At 49.8% G+C, this 21,547-nt stretch overlaps 1 protein-coding gene across 3 annotated transcripts in view; it reads right to left on the bottom strand.

Annotated features, from left to right (window-relative positions):
- Positions 1-21,547, bottom strand: part of Rab37 (RAB37, member RAS oncogene family) — a 67,711-nt gene that overhangs the window by 2,342 nt on the left and 43,822 nt on the right. The window contains exons 1-6 of one of the 3 annotated variants that reach the window (XM_039087796.2): positions 5,620-5,842; positions 2,819-2,929; positions 1,838-1,879; positions 1,253-1,319; positions 1,115-1,167; positions 152-217 (exon numbers count right to left, since the gene is read on the bottom strand). In XM_039087796.2, the coding sequence (XP_038943724.1) occupies positions 152-217; positions 1,115-1,167; positions 1,253-1,319; positions 1,838-1,879; positions 2,819-2,929; positions 5,620-5,712 (432 nt within the window). In that variant the 5' untranslated portion in view covers positions 5,713-5,842. Of the gene's footprint in view, positions 1-151; positions 218-1,114; positions 1,168-1,252; positions 1,320-1,837; positions 1,880-2,818; positions 2,930-5,619; positions 5,843-13,123; positions 13,235-21,547 lie in introns of those variants that run through there. The other 2 variants (XM_008768408.4, XM_006247775.5) reach the window with 2 other exon arrangements.

Genomic DNA, 21,547 nt, shown 5'->3' with positions numbered 1-21,547 from the left:
GAAGCCACAAGACATGCCTGACTTCCACATTGGAGGCCTCGGAGTCCTCTGCTGGAAGGATTTTAGGTGGCTATGGAGCTCGGTGGGGCTGGTGCAGGGGCAGTGGGAGAGAAAGGCCAAAGTGCACTGACTACACCACAGAACCACTCACCTTGTTACCTAGCAGCATGATCACCACATCCCTCTGGGCATACTCATGAATCTCTGTGAGCCAAGCCTGTGGGAGAGGGGAAGCTGAGCCAGGCTGAGGCCAAGGACCGGGGTATTCTTCTCCTAGAGTGCTCTGTTGGGATTCTAAAACCACAAAAGGGCTCAGCAATCAAAAGCAATGTGATCAGCCGTGCGTGGGGGCACAGGGTTTTATACTCCCCGCACAGAGAGGTGGGTAGAATTGGAGGTCAGTCTGAGCAACCCTACCTCAAAACCAAAACAATCCAACAATAACAAATAGGAATTGGAGGTGGGGATGACTAAGCGAGGCTGGGGATGTAATACAGTAAATACTTGACTATACAAGGCTCTGGGGTCCATTTTATTGTATTGCACTTCTGATCAGTAAGTACTGTGATCGATTAGTGATGTCTGTCACGAGAATAGGATCAGAGATGGCCATGCTATCCAGTTTATATCCTTTTATACCTATCTGTCTTATCCCCTCAGTTTGCTTGTCAGTCCTCAAGGTCTAGAAGCACACAAAACCATAATAACGTTGTGCACAGAGCAGTGTTTGCATTTGTTGGTTAAGGCCTCTCTAATGGTTTGGCTGTGAGGACACAGCCACTCACTCATCTTGAGTTGCAACTTGGCCTGGATACATGTGGAGTTTTCTGCTTGGGCTTTCCCTGTGAAACTGTCCACGGTGAAGCTGGGACTGTCCTGAACACACTCATGAATCACAGTCAGGGCTATACAGGGAACATCAGCCCGCTCGGTTTCCATGTCCACATGGCATTGAAATAGTCACTGCTGAGTGTCTTTCAAAAGTGATAGGTTCTATGGTCTATCTGTTTTTATAGGATTCAAGCAATTTGGTCTGCAGAAGCCCTGTTCTGGCTGCTCATTATAGGCAAGGAGGTTGGGGTGGTAGAAGGACCTTGGGGAGGGGAGGACCTACCCTGATGTTGTCAAAAGAAGATTGGTTGGTGATGTCATACAACAGGAGCAAAGCTGGAGGGGGACAGATATAGAGGAGTTCAGGGCATCTGCAGAGATGCTGTGGAATGGGGAGGGGACAGAGGACAAAGGGACTTACCCTGAGCATCTCGGTAATAAGCATGGGTCACACTGCGGAAGCGCTCCTGTCCTGCAGTGTCCCAGATCTAGGAAAAGAGAGAGTGAGAGGTGGGAAGGAGGCAGGGCTAGCTGCTGACTGGAGGGCTCATGCTGTGGTGTGAGAGCTATCTGTGAGATGCGGGGGCAGGGGGGGGAGGCTTTTCCTTCTCTGGGTTTCTCACAGTTCTCACAGGCTCCCTAGAACCTGCTGACCTCTTAAATGTCTTTTCTGGGGTCCTAAACCTATTTACTGCTGTTTCCTTTTCTCCAGCCTAGGGGTTGGGATCCTTAGAGCAGTAGAGACTCAGAAAACTGGGGTGTGTGTGTGGGGGGGAGTGGAGGACAAGGGAGGCTAAACCCTGCTGAGGGCACTTAGAGTTGCCTTTGATAGGAGAGAGGGTGTCTGGGAACTGCGTTTTCTGCAGATATCAAACAAAGAAAAGCAGTTTCCTCTCATGGGCCCCACAGGAAGTTACCCCAGGCTGAGGCCAGAGCTTCAGGCCTGTGGTTCAGGTTGAGAAGCAAGAGAAAGCCCCTCCCCCACCACAGCTTCTGATCCTCATACCTGAAGCTTCACCCTGGCACCATCCACGGTCACCACTTTATTCTGAAAGAGAAAAGGGCAGAGGGTCGGGACAGGAAGGAAGGGGAGGCTTGCCCCCTGAGTTCTGCCAATTTTCTGTCCTGGTCTCTCTCCAGGCCTGCAGGCAGTGTGGTGAGCCTGAGCCATCTTCAGTCAATATAGCAGTGGGGGCTGCTCCAAGATTACTCCATTCATGGTTCTTATAACCTAGGCAGGCAAGGAGAACCTTCAAACCCGCCTAGTCCTCTCTCGGCCTCAGCAGGCAGCACAGGGAGGGTGTGGGCAGTTCTGTCCCTTCTGCACTTCAACCTGTCTCCCAGGGTTCAACTTTAGGAATGAGGCACCCATTAGCAGCATCCTGAGGCCTTCAGAGGCTTGACCTGCAGGACCATCTTCCTTCCAGCTACCCATGATTCTCTCAGTGAAGCCTCAGCCCTCCATCCTCTGGGAGAAGCGTGATGCTTCTTCTGCTGGTCCACCCGCTAGGGTTAGGCCCTTTCCCTCTGGGATCCTTTGATGTGCAGTACTCAGTGGTCCGGCTTGCACACTGATAAAGAGAGAGATCTTAGATACCTGGGGGTGGGGAGTGGGTGGGAGACAGCCCTGAGATCTGTCGTCTCCGAATCCAGCCCTTAAGCCACTTAGCGATTGCTTCTTGAAAACTGACTTTGAGGAGACCAGCTCAGATGGCCACTAGCAAGGGGCTCTCAGGATTTCGACCATGAAACTAACTTGTTTTGGGGGACGTTATCCAAGAACAGAGAAGAAGGTGGGCAAGATGCCAATCCTACCCAGACTCCTTTGACCTAGCCATCTCTGGGATCCTGGTGGGAGTACCTCTGGGGCCTTCCAGGCAGTAAGCCCCAGGTGCCTTCAGGATTCAAAGCAGACAAAGAGAGGGCACCCGTTTCGAGCCTGAGCTGTAGCCCAGCTCACTGCAGGAGAAGCCTGCAGCCACCTCACCCTGAAGTCTATGCCGACAGTAGCTATGAAGGTTCCGGACAGGAAGGCCCCGTCTTTGAATTGGATCAGGAAACAGGTTTTGCCGACGCCCGAGTCTCCAAGAAGCATCACCTAGGAGATGGGGGCAGAGGCAGTTAATGGTAACTGGGGAGGACAGGGGTGTCTTCTGGGGTTTCAGATGCCCTGGAGAGGGTCAGAGAAGGAGAGAAGGGTAGAGAAGGATGCTAGCAGGACAGAGGGACTCTTGCCTCCAGTGAGCCTGTCCCTGCCATCACTGTGCCTATCTCCCCCAGTCTCCTTGCCTCAGCCTCCTAGGTTCTCCCTCTGAGCTTCCTGTACTAGCCAATGTCCTTGAAGTGGAGCTGAGACCTTCAAAGTGCTTGGCGATCTCCAGAGAACTTCACGTTCGGACGGTCTGTACCTTGGGTATGTTTGCCTGTTTGCCCATTGCTGAACAGCTCAGAGATAACTGCTGCTCAGGTGGGTAGGAGACCCACTCAGCGAAAAGGACCTCTCCTCCAGTAGCCTACCAAGACTTGAAGGGTGGCTGGGAGCATGGCGGTGTAGGTCCTTCATCCCAGCATTTGAGAGGCAGAGGCAGGCAGATCTTTATGAGGTCAAGGGCTAGCCGAGGATAAATAGTGAACACCCCCCCCCCCATCTTAAAAAAAAAAGACTTGACAGGCAGGACACTCCTTTTAAATTACTATTGTTTGAGTTTCCTTTTGGGTCAGACATGTAGTTGGAATGTCTAATGAGGGCTTATGCTCATAATAGGCTTGCAGGAATTAGGGAAGACTGGAATTTATTCTGAGACGGAGAGACAGTTAGTCTGAAGTTTTTAGCAGAAACCTCCCGAGAGGGACAAACAGCTGCAAATTGGCATCTTTGGGTCATTGTGGAGAACATGCAGGTATGGTGGAGGGAGCTCTTTGCTCAGTCATCCTGGAGGATGGAGGTGTGGACTCGACGCTGGGATGTTCTCAACTCCCTGGTTAGACTGTCAATGAGGTTGGAATTGCTCGGGACTCTCTGAACTTGACAGAGGAGCCAAAAAACCAAGAAAGATGCTTTTCCTTAGATATAGGGTCTTGGGATCGATTAGTTGGTTTTAGTGCAGAGATGTCGGAGTGGGCCTGAGAAGAAGGGTTGCAAGGCTGAGTTCCTGTAGTATAAAAACCCTACTGTGTGCTTTGGGGGAAATTTTCATAATTTTTCTGCGGCTTGCCTACCACAGTAGGAGAAAAGTGGGGTGGGGTGGGGTGGGGGAGTGGGGTTCATTCCTTTGAGGCCTTTCTAGAGCTCGTCCATGTCTAGGACTGACAAGACTGACTTGAACCACTTAGGACTCAGAGAAGAGTGCCTGGGATGGGCACTCAGAGAACTGAGACCCGAGACCTAAGGTGCTCCAAGGAGTTTTCCCATCATGCCCTTTTCCCACAGCCATGGACTCAGGACTGGGCCAAGCCTGGCAGGTCCAGGGGGTCAGCTATTATGAGGTGCTGTTGGCAGGCACTCTGATGGCTCTGGGGCCCCAGCCCCACAGGGGAAGGAGGGAGGGAGGGAGGGAGTGAGGCAGGCAGGCGAATACTGGTATTTGTGTACTTTGCAGATCACAGCTGCCTTGAGCAAATGATGCAGCCAGTCACCCAGCCCATCAAGTCCACCAAACACAAACAGCTGCTCAGCCTTGCCACCTCCTAGGTAAACAGTTCAGTTGTCCTGCAGGGCAAGGATGTCAGGAGATCCCCATCAGCCCGAGGGGGCGGGGGTGGGGGGGTGGACATCAGCAGCTCCCCTCCCCTGAGGACTTAGAGCCCCATTTCCTGCCACAAGCCCACACAGGACGCCTATCTCAACGTCTCTGGGTGGGTAGGCTGGCTGACTGGCTTCCCCTGAAGCCCTGGGGGGTGGAGATGTGAGGCTCCCTGTGAGAGTGAGATCTGGTATTGGGGAGGAATCAAGACCCTGAGAGAGGCAGGTATCCTCCAAGACCAGGTATCAGCTCTACCTGGCATAGATCTCACGTATCTCTTTAACTCTGTAGAAAAAGGTGCAAGCTGCTGGCCAGCTCAGCGTCTCTTTTTAGAGTTCCATGTACTTGCTTAAGCCAAGGACACAGATGAGGGAGGTGGTGGCAGACTGGTGTCCATGATTCTCCCACATCCTTTTTGTACAGGGCTTTCCAGAGAGTTGCCGTTATGGCTGTCAGCTGGGGGTTGGGGAAGGGTGGGCCACTGTCACTAATTGCCACGTTCTTTCTCAGCTTCTGAAAATTCCCAAGTGGACTTGTAGGCTGGCTACACACAGCCTGGGGTGTTGGGAAGGAGCCGTGAGACTATGTCTGGGGGCAGTGGGGGAGGGAAAAGGTGGAATTTACTGCTGATTGGGGGACCTAAAGCACTGAAAGTGTGTGACAGGTGTCACTTTTTGAGACTTAGCTCAAAAAGGGCATTAACCTTGAGATGCCTCTGCAGGCAGAGATGCCCTGTCGGTGTCTTCAGAGAGTCCCCATCTCTTAAACACTCCAAAGTGTAGCAGAAGAGAACTGGGTTTTTGTCCCCAGGGTGGGAAGTCTAAGTCCTTCTGATCTGCCTTACCCCAACGCCCTCCGAGGTCAACCTAGATCCCTAGAGACTGGGATGAGCCCAGGGGTTATGTCCCAGACCAGAGACCCAGCTGACACTTTCAGCGAAGGGTGTAGACAGGGAAGGACAGGGTCCTAAGGCAAAGGACATGAGGAGGGATGTCCCTAAGTGCCGGCCTGGGGGTCCCCAGCACTGGGCGCAGAGCCCACCCACCTTGCCGGTAAGATCGTAGTTCGGACTGAAGGGCGGGGAGCGCTCAGGGGCTTCGCCATCCCCAGCGGTAGCAGCTCCTGGTGTGCCAGTCATGTCCCCGGACAGTCAGAGGTGAGTCGGGCTCGATGCAAGTAAGGGAGAGCGCGGAACCGCCCTGCCTTAGGCTCCGCCCACTCCTCCCTCATCCACCAACGGGCTCGGACCCTGATAGACTCCTCCCTCAGTCCCGCCATCCCCTCGACGACGCCTGCCGCCAGGACGTCTGAGACTCGCAGAATCACGCCGGAGGGACTGGCAGTCCCCCTGAGAGACATTAGCCTAGTTTAGTGCTCTTACAGCGCGGAATGAGTCCTGGTACAGAACCAGTCCATTAAGGTCGCAGTGGCGGGGTTAGGTTGCCATCGAGGCAGCGGACCCGAGAGACCCAGCTGCCTGCGGAAGGTATGGAGCTTGGTTTCCTACTGCGGCCGTGTAGAGCGGCCAGCAGGGCGCGCCGGAGCTCCAGCCAGCTGACAGTCCCGTACTTACCTGTTTGAAAGAAGCTGGGGACGTCCCTGAGCAGTGTTTGACAGGAAGCTGCATTCTGAGGCTAGCACTCAAGCAGTTCTGGCTTTGGTGATGGACCTCAGCGCATCTGGGTCTACTTTCGCTCATCGACACTCACCTTGGAGCTCACTGACCATCTGGGGAGCTCCTGGGTGGTGCTAACACTTTGAGCCCTTTGCCGCATTTCTCCCTTAACATTTGTTGGTCTAAGCCCCTAATGTCCCACCAGGGGAATGCGGGCTTTTGAAGCCCATCTTTCCAAGGGAACAAGGTAGGGCCAGCATTATTCAGATCAGGCCTAGGCCTAGCCACTGAGTGGGTGCCACATGAATTCATGAAGTCGTGGGTCATTTTGAGCCGTTTTCCAGTACAGCCCAGGAGTCCAGCAGCAGCTGATGACAGGGGATATGGAGAATCTGGGGTTGGACATACCAGAGCTCAGCGAGTGGCTTGTGGGCTCACCTTTCAATATCCCAACGTTGTATAGATGTGAACAAGATGGGGGACAGGGTGCGGGGTGCAGGAAGGGGGATGGGCTCCTCAACTTTTTAGGTGAGGACAGCGAGGTCTGTCTTTTGGGTGACTATGACTTGGGAACTGACCGTGTGTATCAGCAGGAACTATTTCATGACAGCTGAGAAGGAGAGCCCAGAACCCGGACGGAGGTGACTTTGTCGAGGTGGAAATTGGAAAGAGGTAGTGACTTGCCGCCCTTTGCTCACCTTCCCCTGAAAACAAAGGTTATCGGATACATCCCCCAAGAGATGTGCTGAAGCCCCAGGCACTGGTATCCAGAATGTGTGTGACCTTCCTTGGCAACAGGAAGATTAGAGATGTAGGTATGAATTGGGTCGTACTAGAATAGGGGCCCTGGGCTGGTTAACATCGAGCATCAACTTGGCAGGCCCTGGAATCATGCCTTAGAGGTTTAAGTGAGGTGGGAAGACCCACTCCAGACAGAGGAGGGCGGCATGAAGAGGAAGTGATCACACCTCTCATTGTTCCCTGTTGCTTGTCTGTGGCTGCACTGCGAATCAGCTGTCTCAGGCTCCTGCTGCTGGGACTTCCCCACCATGCTGGACTAGAACCGCCAAACTTCCTTTCTCAACAAGCTGTTTTGTGTCAAGGTATTTTATCACAGCAACAGAAAAAGTAACTGAGACAAGCCCCTAACCCAGTGTGACTGTATTATGGGGAAAGACTTAAAGTCAATGGGAAGAAGACAGCCTCATGAAGACAGAGGCAGAGACAGGAATGTTTGATGACTCCAAGGAGCATGGACGGTCTATGCTCGGACATAACAGAAGTCGGGGAGCCGTAGGGAAAAGTCTACTGGGATACACTGCTGACACCTTGGTTTGGGACTTTGGTTTGTGGTGTTGGCTCCATATTATTTCGGAAGGAGGCAGAAGCTTCAGCGGTTGGGGCTTAGCTGGTATTAGGGATTGGTTCTAACGCTGTCTCAATTCAATTCAGCTCTCGAAGGCTGCAGTCCAGACGCTAAGGGTCTCCGCCCCCAGCTGAATTTGATTGGCAATAAAGAATTGCCGTACAGCCAATGGCTGGGCAGGTAGACTGAGGCGGGACCTGGGGATTTGCGAGGGTGAGGAACAAGGGAGGAAAAAAGGAGAATCACGATGATTCGGAGGGAGATGGATCAGATTTAGAGCTGCAGAAGGAAAACCATCCGAAATGTAGGTGGAAAGGGACAGTGACCCCGTGGGAGGGGCTGCCCGGAAGGAACAGGGCAGCGAAGATCGAATATAGAATTAGAAGGTGTGTTCAGTCAGGAGTACCGGAGGGAAATGTAAGCTAGCTGGGCAGAGGCTTAGAACTTCCCAGCCTTTGAGCTAGTCAAGGCATATCAAAAACAAGCTTGTGTGTGTGTGTGTGTGTGTGTGTGTGTGTGTGTGTGTGTGTGTGTGTGTGAGCTAAATTTGCCCCTACAGCTGTAGATAAGCTACTGGTCTCAGGTTACACTCGCTTTAGAAGGATGGGTTTGGAGTGGAGCAAACCAGGCACCTCCAGAGACGACAGAGATAAAAAGCGTTCTTACAGAGAACCTGGGAGAGTTCCGTCCTTTTTCTGGGCAATGCTTATTAGCATCTCTGGGTTACGCTCCTCGCACCTGCAGCAGGCAGGGCAGTATGGGTGAGCCATGCTTTGTCCCCTGAGATGCTGTAATATCCTGTGGTGTGTTCAATGGCAGTCCTGAGATAGACAGAAGCATGAGAGCCTTAAGGACCTTCAGAGTGGGGCTGTGTAGAAGAGACGCTCACGAAAGGACAGGGAATCCTAAGATGTAGCCTTCAGAACAGAGGGAATGATCTAGAACACAACACTGAGGCTTTCTGACCTCTGCTCTGATGCTGTGTGTGTGCTCCGGCAGCCCGTGTCTCTCCCATAGCTGCTTACAGCTCGTGTCTCACCATAGTCACACACTCTGACACTGACACCACAGCACAGACATGCCTCGCATGCACACCTCCCGCAATCCCTTAACTACAAGCTTCATCCCACAAACACACTATATCACATGTCATGTAACATCTTAACACCCGTTTTCTGGCGTAGCACAAGCATACAATGTCTTACACGACTCCCAGACACAGACCTCACTTTGCTCCAAACAGAGGCATGTCTCTCAGCACACGGAAACCACAGACATAATTTGCATTACACCACGAACACATAAAACACATCAATGCCCACATGCCCTCAAATTGACCCCATAATTCACATCCTCAATCCCCCAATCACTCTCAAATATAAATCACTGTAAATTACCCAGCCTCTCTTATGCCCCCCAGATGTGAAATGCATGTGTACACCACATCACCCTCTAATCAGAAACCTTTGCCCTACTGTGATATAGGATACTCACACAGCTTTCCTGATACAGGAAGGGCCAGTGACACAGGCACCTTTCCTGCCTATTTGGAGGAACACTGGGGTTCCTCCCATCATGCAGGTGACCTGAAGAAAATCACAGGGCTTTGAAGCACATAGCCCACTGACTGCAGAGTCCAGATGTGGAGGGGAGACTAGGGTAGAAGCTAGAGAAACAAAGTTGACACTCAGGTCTTGCAAACTGAGGTGTATAGATCACCCACAGCACAGATCCTAGGTTGTGTCAAAATGCTGACTCTGAGTCTCCATGATGATCTTACTCAAGCAGCCTCTGTGGGCTTTTATATAGGCCCCAGGAGTGTGGAGAGCCACAGGCCTCAATTGTGTGCTTCTTTGACCAGAAGATGGGGAGTTTAGACTTTTAACAGGCAATAGTGAGAAAGTGGGAAATAGGGAGGCTTTTAGAGATACATTTTGCAACATGGTTTAGGTAAAACTAGAGAGCCTTGGGAAAGTAAAGATCAGCTGTAACAAGGAAGATCTGACTTGCAGTGGGACAGGGGTTGGTTGGAAAGGTTAATGTCTTGTGGTTTGAATATGAAATGTCCTTGTATACGTTTCTTTTTAGAAAATATTCAGTGCCCAGCCACTGTGGCATTATTTTGGGAGATGGTAGAATTTTTAGGAGATGAGACTTAGCTGGACAAAGTAGGCCACAGGTTAATACTTAAAAGTTAGGCTTGATCTCTCTCCCTGCTTCCTGTGTGCCAGGAGGTTAGTAGCTCTGATGTTCTGTTTGATTATGAACCCAGAATCCACAGAGCCAAGGACCATGACAGAAACTCTGAAATTATGAGTCAGAGTAAACCTTTCTTCAGTTGCTTATGGCAGCTTTTAAAGCTAAAGCACTGAAAAGTTGAGTGTATAGAATTGGTACCAGGAGTAGGGATGCTGCTTCAAATAACCTGAGGGCCTTCACCTTTTGGAACTGGATTGCAGGAGGAATTTGGAAAAGTTCGGAGATGTGGACTAGCAAAGGCCCTAGAGTGACCTCAGCAGGTGACTGTGGTGGGAGCATGAAAGACCAAAACGGTGATGAAGAGTGTAGACAATGAAGATGGCTCATGAGGTTTCAAATAGGAACAAGGATTTTGAGGGATTAGACTAGGAGCCATTCTTTTGACAGTCTTGCAAAGGACTTTGCCTGGTCTCTCAGACCTGAGGAGACTGCGTTTAAAAGTAGGAGACTAATTAACCACTGGAGGAAGTTCTGAGGTAGTTCAGTATCTAGGCTGTGGCATGGCTACTGCAACTGCTTTCAGCAAGGTTTACAGTGAGACTGAAGAGCATAAGGCTAAACAGAAAGTCTTGAAAAACTCACAGTTTGTGAGTCAGAAAATCCTGTACAAAATAGGGGCTAACAAAGGTAAGGCTTCCAGAGAGACTGGTACACCAAAAGATGGGAGGTCTGACTAATATCTCCATGAATTCCAATGATGTCACTACCTCATTAAACCCAGCAATAGGACTCTGCATCCAATGTGACAAAAATTTTGCGAGATAGAATTTGGGGAAAACCAGAATTTGAGAGGTGTTAGCTCCATGCCTGAGAGGCCATAGACTTGGAATTTTCTCCGTGAAGGCAAGTCCATTCTGTGTCTCCATTCCTGTCTTCATGCCCAGGATGCATCCAGCCTTCTGAGCAGGGACAGCAGGAGCTTGGTGGCCTCTTCTGCCTCAATTATCAGCAAAAGTCTGATGTCCAAGCCCAGAGCCAGGACATCTTACGTGCTTTAAAAAAAAAAACTCATAGTTGTGGCTTGAGATGGCTCAGTGGTTAAGAGCATTGGCTGTGCTTCCAGAGGACCTGGGTTCAATTCCCATCATCTACTTGGAAGCTCACAAGTGCCTATAACTAGAGTTCCAGGGGGATCAATGCCTTCTTCTGGCTTCCACGGGCCCTAAGCACACAGGTGGTACACAGATACACGCACAGGCAAAACAACCATACACATAAAGAATAATAATAAAAATTTAAAATATATCACTGAGTGATCTTATACCCAGCATCTCTAGGACTGGTACAAGAAGAACAGCCGAAGTCCTTCAGATCCTTGCCCAGGAGGATGTGGGAGAGTAGGTGCTGTGCAAAGATCTAGCGGTTTTGGGCAGGGGGATGGACCAGGAGAGAGAGGAGGGTCCCCGGCACTAAAGAGAACTGTACAGAAGTGAATAGGCATTATCACAATCATATTTCCTCCATGTGGTTCCTGCCCACTGTTGCTGGTGGGTATTTCCCTGGATTTGGGTCCCAGATGCAGAACGTGGTTTTGCTTGTTTGAGGTTCAAGGTCCTGCTCTTGACCTAAGTGTCCTCAGACTCAAGCTGTTGGGGTGTATATCAGAATTTCCAGATTCCCGACCTGTTGTGGTAAAAATTAAAAGAATAGGCGCCACCAGTTCCTGCACGTCACTGCTCTATGCTGGGCCCCTGGTACTCTCAGACCAGGGCATTTGCTCCCTGGTGTAAGTTCTGGCACTGTAGGGCCATATAGAACTAACATTAATTTATCTCAACAACAGCTGGTTCCACTGTGGCACCACGCCATGTTAGCCTAGCTGTCTTTTAGCTCCAGCGGTCTCTCCACTCCTATTGTTAGTCACCCTGGCCAGTCCTGGCCAACTGGGAACTCTCTGGTTCCAGCCACCCACCCGGTAAAATCAAGACTCAACAAATTGTAACCCAACAATCAGATTTACATGTTAAATTCTCAATCCACAATACACCCACAGAATAAATTCACTGCCAGTTAATAAAGACAGAAACCGCCTACCTAGACAAGATAAAAATGACCTCGACCACCTGGGTCGGAATCACCTCCCTCTGTTGTCTCCATCTTGACTCCCTTGCTTCTCCTTCTCCCTCCTTCCCAGACCTTTTCTCTGCCTACCCTTCCTTCTCATCCAATGCTAAGCTTCGCCTTACCCTGGGCCTGCCTTGCTGCACGAAGACATCATCCTACACGGATCACCTACTCTCTGCTTTCCAAAGTCAGGAGCAAGGGTAGGTGACAATATGTAGGTGTGACTGGGAGGGACGAGGGACAGCAGCTAGAGGAGGCCATCCTGGCACAAAGACACACATCTCACTTCCAGACAGGCTGACCCAGAGCTTTAGGCATTGTCCAAATAGCCTGGGTCGTCTGGGACTTGTACCTACCTCCTTCCGTCTTCCTCCTAGAGAAGCTGAAGCTCAACTCGTCTGGTTTTGGGAGCGCTTGGGTGTTGATGTTTCAAGACAGATTCTAGGCTCTCCCTTCCCATTTACCTCCTGAGCAGTTATCTGTATCTGTGTCCAGTCTAGACCCGTGCTTTCTTCCCTATGCGCCCTTGGGAAAGCCTTTTTTGCGTTTCCTCCCTCTCTTCCCACCAACGTAGATATTGTGTCCCAACCCCTCAGCCCCCGTGTTTTGGTTTGTCTAGGGGTTTTCAAACTCCTATACGGTCCAAGACCTGCTCTCCCGGTCTCTGCAACACTAGGATTCTGGGGACCAAGCAGCGTGAGAAAGGCCTTGTGGGGGGCCTTTCCGAGAATTCAGGGGGATCAGGGAATATCTGCAGGCATGGGAAGTCAGGGAGGCGAGGGTGTATGGCAGAGCTGGACTGCTAGTCTGTGGCAAACTGTGGGGGAACCCACTTTCTAACCGGACCCCACCCGCGCGCTCACACTTGGGTGCTGCATCCCAGGAGAGAGCAAATGTTAAAAACCAGACTTCAGTCCTTGCTTGCCGACTTCCACCCCGTGTGGCCATGCTGAGTTTGCACCTTCTGTAAAGTCATTTGTCTTAGCCCTCACAGAGACACCCCTTTGCTGCCGTGGGGTTGAGCTGAGCAGCTACACCCAGATACCCCTAAATTGTCTTTAGACTCAAAGTGGAATGGGGCCTCTACACCACCTAAGGCCAAAGCCCAACCCCTTCCAGTCCCCATCAACTTGCATCTCTAGGGATAGTCTGTTTGCTGATTCTTCTGAAGGCCTCACCTGTTTCTGGCTGACACCCTGGCACGAGTGCAGAGGCTCAGCCTTGGCAGGGGCAATGAGTACTTACTGTGAATCCAATGCCCACGGTGGCTGAGAAGGACCCGGGGATGAACTTCCCCTGGTCGAACTGAACCAGTAGAGATGTCTTCCCAACGCCACTGTCACCAACCAGAATGGTCTGAAAAAGCAGCAATAGAGACAGAAGGTTTCAGGTGGACTAGTTGTGACTGCAGGAGGTAACTCTTTCTGTACACACGAATATACACACATGACACTCCTACACATATGCATGTACATACACACATGCACACCACACACACACAACACATCTACACATGTACATATGCACACATATGTACACATACCACACACACACCACACATCTATCTACACAGGTACATACACACATGCATACACACCACACACATATGCATGTACATACATACACATCACACACCACAATCTACACGTGACATACACGCTTACACACATACCTCGCATCGCACACATGTGCATGTACATACCCACACATTACACATCTACACATGTACATACACACATATGCACACCACACGCACACCTGCACATGTGCATGTACATACACACAAATGCACACATACCACACACACTCATACATATATAGAACACAAACACAGACAATACATGAGTATGAAAATTACAGATGTGCACGTGTATATAGTACACAGAGATAAACTAACAGACAGGCATGCATACATACATACATACATACATACATACATACATACATACATACTACATGAACACATCTAGAAATATAAAAGCACACAGATAGGGCTGACAAGGTGGCTCAGCAGGTAAGGATGACTGCCACCAAGTCCAGTAACAGCCTGAGTTCAATCCCTGATACCTACCTGGTAGAAAGAGAGGCACGCCCCAGCAAGATGTCCTTGGACCTCCACATGCACATTGTGGCATGTGCCCCAAGGGGTAACACACACACACAAAATCTCACAAATAAACACAAGCCCACTATACAGACAGAGGCACTTAGACCTAGATGTACATACACGTAAATACACACACACACACACACACACACACACACACACACACACTCACACTCACATTCACACATATATATGCATGTGCACATCCCCCCCACCTCCTGATTTTTTTTATTGAAGTTTTAGAGGAAAACTACCCAAACCAAGTCCATGAGCACCTGAGATGCCAAAGCCTTCTGATTCCCTCCCATCCCCAGGTTTATCTGACCTGGAGGCCCTGGGATCTTCCGACCTCCATTATTGCTGTGTTTGCACTGGGTCAAATGGCCCACGGACAGGCCTGAGACAAAGGCAGAGCATGGCAGGGCCACTGTGTCTGTCCTGTTCTTCAGGGACACTAGACTCCTCTAACAGCTGACTGCAGCTTGAGGAGCCCTACCCCTGGGATTCCGACCCCTGTCAGAATTGGACACTTCCCTGGCTCCCCACCTCCTACCTTGCTTTTCATGTAGGCATTTCCCTCAATAAAATCCTTGCATGTTTCATTTCATTTTGGTGTCTGAATCTTGGAAGACCAGATAATATGACGGATCTTCCATGTGGGCTGGTCCAAAAAGACCCAGGTTTGGAAAGCAAGATCAGGATGCCTAGGGTGAGCCTTGGGGATATTTCACAGCTGTCCCTGGGACAAAGCCTTGGAGTGGGCAGCATCCCAGAGAGAGGAGAATTTTAGGAAACATGACAGAGGCCACTCTCCCTCGGGAGGTTGGTACTGAGAGGAAGCAGGGCGAGAATCAGCCTGGAAACTTGGGCAACATGTTTGGAAGGGAATCAATCATAAGCCACAGCACAGAAGCATCTATGAACTATGAGGGGCTCTCAGTGCAGGGATGAAGGATGGATAAGAAGACAAAGGCCTTGATCTCAAGGTGTGCAGTGACCTCTTTCTAGCAATGACCACTGGAGGCTGTTGGAAGGCTCAAGAGAGGCACACTTCATTTGCATTCACAAAAACACGAAAGCAGAGACTTCCAGAGTCTGACCCCCTAGTCCTGGGGTCAGGTCTAGGCACCCTAGTCACTTTGGGGGCTATAACTGGCATGGAAGGAAATCAGTATCAGACTAGGTTGAACACAACGTCGTCTGTGTAGTGTTGACCTTGGATGTCCCCACTATGCCTCTTCAGTCTCTACCAGTCAAATGACATTCGGCTGGGCTTTCATTTCCTCCTGGGTTAAAGAACACCATTTTCTTGCTATGAATAGTGGCTTTGTTAATTTGCATCTCACATTAAACTTCCCCAGGTTTCAAGATGTGCTTCCTAGAGAGAAGAGTCTAGAAGAGCCTGTGTGCCCTGGTTCACTCCCTAGAAGACATGGTGGACTCAATCCTTTCTCCTTATGCCCCGTTTCCTTTGCAGGGTGAAGAAGCCCGTGTCTTCATTCACCCGCTCTGACAGCAGTCCTGTCTTGGGACCTGTGTGACTTGGTGGGGACTGGAATTCAGCTCCTTCAGACCCAAACTGAACTCAGCCTTGGGGCAGGGTCTGCTCTCAGTTGGTCTTTTTAGCATCAAAAAATCTACGGCTGGACCTGGAGCGGTGCTTCAGCAATTAAAAGCACACGCAAGGCAGCTCGCAACCGTCCATAACCTAGCGCCAGGGGATCATCAACAACAAGCATGGTTGATTACTTTCCCTTAAGCCCAGAACCTTCCTTAGCCCTGTTAATCTAGATCAGAACGTTATTATGGCTGGGCAGTGGTGGTGCGCAGTTTTAATCCCAGCACTTGGGAGACAGAGGCAGGAGGATCTCTGTGAGTGCGAGGCCCCTGCTCTACAGAGCGAGCTCCAGGACGACCAGGCTTACACAGTGAAATGCTGTGTCAAAAAGGCAAAAAAACAAACAAAAGGAAACAAACCAAAAACCAAAAAGTCATTACACTTTATTTACCTATTTATTTAGTGTGTGCATGTGTGTGTGTTTGTGTGTGTGTGTGTGTGTGTGTGTGTGTGTGTGTACCTGCACATACTCTGATGCGTGTGTGTGGAGGTCACAGAAACTGGCAGGTGTTGTTTTTCTTGTTCCAGCCTGTGGATGCCATTGCTCCTTCTGCTATTTTTTTCTCTGAGGTGTCAGTCTTGGTAGCAAACACCTTCGCCTGCTGGGCCATCTCTCTGGCCTCCTTTGCCCAGAACTTTTTTTTTTTTTTTTACTATGATTTCTTTCTTTCAGAGCACTTCTGAAAAATTAAATAATTAAGTTAATGAAGCTGGGCCAGCAGGATGGTTCAGTGGCTAAACTGCTTGCCTTGCAAACCTGAGAAGCCAAATTTGATTCCTGGAATCCCTGGAAAGGTAGGAGAACCGACTCTGTACTCTGATCTCCACATGTGTGCCTGAACACACACACACACACACACACACACACACACACACACACACACACACACACATCATGCTCATACACATACACTACTACTAAATAACAAAAAGTTAATGATTCCCAGTTCTGTCTGCATTTCCTCCCTTTCTCCTTCTCTTCTGCTTTTAGAAAGCGTCTCATGTGTCTCAGGTGGCTTTGGATTCCGATCCTCCTGCCTCTGCCTTCCAAGCTGGAGTTGCAGGTGTGCACTACCATGGGCTGGGTTACTTGTCTTAAGTCATTTTATTAATGTCTGCCTTCATGTCCTTTTACAAAGGGGGTATGAGGTGGTTTATAACCGGCTCACATGTGCTGAAGGGTGGTTAAGATAGTGTCTGAGAAAAGGCACAGAACACAGAGGAAAGGTGAGAGACAGAGAGGGAGAGAGGGGGAGAGAGAGAGAGAGAGAGAGAGAGAGAGAGAGAGAGAGAGAGAGAGAGACAGAGACAGAGACAGAGACAGAGACAACACATAGAGAGAGACACACACACAGAGACAGATACAGGCACAGAGAGACAGAGTCACAGATGACACAGGGAGACAGAGACAACAGAGAGAGAGCGACAGAGAGAGAGACAGATTCAACACACAGAGAGACAGAGACAGAGACAGACAGACAGACAGAGACAGACACAGGGAGACAGAGACAGAGACAACAGAGAGAGACAGAGAGAGACAGAGACAGACAGACAGACAACACACAGAGAGACAGAGACAGACAGAGACAACAGAGAGAGACAGAGAGAGAGAGAGACAGAGAGAGATCCAGGATCAGATGACCATCACTGCATTTGAGCATTACATTTGGTTTCACTTTCCTGGGTGTCAAGACAAAATGGGGAACCAGATATTTTTCTGTGGTAGTTGTATGACAAAGTCTCTCTGACCAGTGACTCTCTCCAGACATGTGACAATAAAGAGTCATCCTCAGTGACAATGCAAGCAACAGTCTTTTTGCCCGAGATGCAAAGCTTTTTTATTTTTAGCTCCTGTGTGGCAGGCCTTTCTAAGGCCAGAGCCCTACAGTAAATCGCAGTGCAGTAGCGGCCGCCCTGTGCCCTGGACCAACACTGAGTGCTGCTATCTTGGACTCCATCACTCAGAGGCAATATTTAGAGACTAGGTGAATGGGTGGCCCTCTAGGCTCCTAATGTGGCTTCTAATGATCTCCTTAACCAGACAGAACTTCAGATGCCATCAAGATCACTTCATCTGGGGCCAGGGATGTGGCTTAGTGGTAGAGTGCTTGCCTATCATGCGGGACGCACCGCCCAGCAGGAGGATAAGAAGTTCAAAGTCCCACCATCTACATAGTGAGATCAAGGCCAGCCTAGGAACACCAGAATTGTAAACAAACAGACACCCAAGAAAAACCCACAAAACAAAATCATCAACACATCTAGCTGGGTCCACACCCAGCTAAAAATCCCATCATCTCAGTGCTTGGGAGGCAAAACCGTAAAGATAAGGAGTTCAAGGTTATCGTGGGCTACATGTCAAGGTCAAGAAGACTAGCCTATGCTATAGGATACCCTGTTTCAACAAAACAGAGCATAAACAAACCCAGAAACAAACAACAAGTACTACACACAAATCCCAGATGTTCAGTCATCTGGTGCTCCCGAGACATTTTTGTACGACCCGACAGACTGAAAGTTAGCATTCTTCACAGCGTAAAGAGCTCTCAGAGTGAGAACACAACAGGAAAGTGAGCAAAGCCTGTGAACAGGCATGTATAGTGTGTGTGTGTGTGTGTGTGTGTGTGTGTGTGTGGGTGTGGGTGTGTGTGCACGTGTGTGTATGTGTATGTACATGGGAAGTTTTATGTGTCACTACAGCTAGACAATGGCTCCAGTTTTTTCAGCCCCATCTCGCATCTCGATTACCAAATTGCTTCACAGGATCCTTGATCTGGGTCACCTTTCCATACAGCTGACTTGAAGTCTAATAATTTGTGTGGTTCTCAAGTGCATAATTAAATGACTCTAAAAGCAAAGCCTGTTTCCTTTGGGTGAGAAGGACTTTTTTTTTCTTTTTCTTTTTCTTTTTTCTTTTTTTTTTTGGAGCTGGGGACCGAACCCAGGTCCTTGCGCTTGCTAGGCAAGCTCTCTACCACTGAGCTAAATCCCCAACCCCGAGGAGGACTTTTTACTTCAAGATTGTAGTATCTTGGCCTAGGTGTGCTGGTGCATACCTCTAAAACCAGTCCTCAGAAGGCCGGGGCAGGAGGATTGCAAGTTAGAGGCTAGACTGAAGTCATACATCGATTCAGAGGTTAAGTGATCCCGTGAAATGCACGAGGAACATGCCCCCCCCTCCCCCCAAGCCTCAGCTCCCTCCCAGCTGAGAATGTCCAGGCCTTGTTGACTTTCACTGTTTTGGACTTTGGACTAAACAGAGCCCACAATCATGTAAGTCAGTTTCTTGGAACAAACCTCTGTGTGAGAGTCAACCCTGAACTGAGACACGCTAGAACAATTAAAGCACACGTTTGTTTGAGTGTGCCTGCGGGGAAATTTCCAAGGAGGATTAACTGTGCTCCGAAGACCCACTCTGAACGCGGGCGGCATGATCCCACAGATTAGAGTCTAGATGGAATGGAAGGGAACCTGGAGAAAGCTAGGTGGGTTCTGGTATTCCCCAGTCTCTGCTTCCTGGGTGGCCATGTCAAGGTCAGTCACCTCTGCTTTGTGTTCCTACCACTTTCCCAAGCACAAGGGCCCAAGGGGCCATGGAATCGACCCTACAAAACCATGAGCCTAAGTAATTCCTTCTTCTCTTCAGGATTTCCTCCTTCCTGTCTTCTCTGTTTCCTAAAATAAGTGTGCTGTTTAGTAAGGTAGTCAAATGTATAATTTTGTAATATTTGTTTGTTTGTTTGTTTGTTTGTTTTGAGACAGGGTTTCTCTGTGTAGCCCTGGCTATCCTGGAACTCACTCTGTAGACCAGGCTGGCCTCAAACTCAGAGATCTGCCTGCCTCTGCCTTCCGAGTGCTGGAGTTAAAGGTGTGCCCCCGGCTTTACTTTTAATCACATGTATATGTGTGTCTGCCTGTGTGTATATGCACACGTGTTGCGCTTGCATGTGGAAGCCAGAAGAGGGCGTTAAATCCCATCGACTTGGAGTTACAGGTGGTTGTCAGCCACCCAACGTGGGTGGTGGGGACCAAATCTGCACGAGCAAGTCTGAGCTCTTAACCTCGAGTCATCTAGACAAGTGTATTGCTTTTGTTCAGACCCACAACAGCTCCACAGATCCATGGCTGGCTGTGATCTGAACAGCCATGAAGAGACTGTGAGGTGGGATCTGGGGGAAGAAAGGCAGAAGGAGCCCTGGGCAAGTGCTCTGAGAGACAGACGGTAGCACACAGGAGCCTGGAATAGCTATGGCTTTGGAGTAGAAGGGCAGGTCTTGCTTCCAGAGGCTCTTAGCTTTTCTCTACCAGCAATCTAATGCTACATCGAACCACTCCAGACTCAAGGGCACAATTTGAGTCAGCACTTGGTCCAGGTGGCCATTCTGCCCTCAGCTAGGCTCCCTGGTATGACTGGGGTGTGCTGGCTGGTGATCAAGGCAGCTCAGCTCTGCTCTCTCTGTCTCCACTGTTCATCCGGCAGGCCAGCTGGTTCCTGGAAGAAACAAGAAGTGCAGGAGGAAATATGGGGTCACTAAGCTAGAGCCGGAGGCTGCTACACCCCACTTCTGCTCTAATAGGCAAAACAGGTCACCAGTCTGTCTAGGTTCAAGGGGAAACAGACTCTCTTTAGAGAGAAAAGTTCTGAGGTAAGAGGACGTGAATCTGAGGGAGGAGTCACCAGAGAGCCACGTTAGGCCTGAAGCTGATGCAATCCTGGGACCATTTGCAGAAAAAGATTTCCAAGTTATGAATACTAAATCTGGCATGGCAGCTCCACCTAGCTAGGGGTGTGACAACTGAGCTTCAGCGACTATAGGACAAAGTTCTAGAAGCCCTACTAAGTGCAGCTGGGAATAGAAGCAGGAAGGCAGGGACCCCAAGGCCAAGCAAGGTCAGGATTCGGGGAACAAGTTTGAGAAAGTGTGACTGACAGTTGCTTCTCATTACTGCAGGGCAATTCTGTGGATTTTTAAAGATTTATTATTATAGGGCGGTGGTGATGGTGATGGTGATAGTGGCGATGGTGGTGGTGGTGGTGGTGGTGGTGATGGTGGTGATGGTGGTGGTGATGGTGGTGATGGTGGTGATGGTGGTGGTGATGGTGGTGGTGATGGTGGTGATGGTGGTGGTGGTGGTGATGGTGGAGGTGGTGGTGGTGGTGGTGGTGGTGGTGGTGGTGGTGATGGTGGTGGTGATGGTGGTGGTGATGGTGGTGATGGTGGTGGTGGTGGTGATGGTGGAGGTGGTGGTGGTGGTGGTGGTGGTGGTGGTGGTGGTGGTGGTGATGGTAGTGGCAGCAAAGGTGGCGCACTCCTTTAACTCCAGCACTGCTGAGGCAGAGGCAGGCAGATCTCTGAGTTCAAGGTCAGCCTGGTCTATAGAATGAGTTCCAGGACAGCCAGGGCCACACAGAGAAACCCTGTCTCAACAAACAAAAACCAAAACATGATTTATTATTATAATTTATATGCATGTATGTGTGTTTGTGCGCACATGCATGTGTGTGTGTGTGCGCATGTGCACATGTGTGATTGTTACATGTGCTTGTGAAATCCAGAAGAGTACATTAGCGTCCTTGGAGCTGGGATAATAGATGGTTATGAGCTGTCTGACATGACACTGGGAACCAATCTCAGTCTACCGGAAGAGCACTGTGCCCTTTTAAATACTGAACCATCCCTCTGCCCCCTATTTTTAATTTTGTATGTCTTTCTATGTCTGTGTATGGGTAGTACACGTGAGTGCAGGTACCCAGGGAGGCCAGAAGAGGGCCTTGGGTCCCCTCGAGTTACAGTTACAAGTGAGCCATTGTAGGTGCTGGGAACTGAACCTGGGTTCTCTACAGGGCAGTATGTGGTTTTAACTGCTAAGGTATCTCTCCAGCCCCAGCCTTTGGCTATTGGTCACCATAGTCTACTTTTTTCCTTTTAAAGTTGCGTTTGTT

This window comes from Rattus norvegicus, chromosome 10 (assembly GCF_036323735.1).
Source record: "Rattus norvegicus strain BN/NHsdMcwi chromosome 10, GRCr8, whole genome shotgun sequence".
Classification (NCBI taxonomy): domain Eukaryota; kingdom Metazoa; phylum Chordata; class Mammalia; order Rodentia; family Muridae; genus Rattus; species Rattus norvegicus.
Note: the sequence above shows the minus strand (reverse complement) of the source record. Positions and strands in the feature narration are given on the sequence as shown.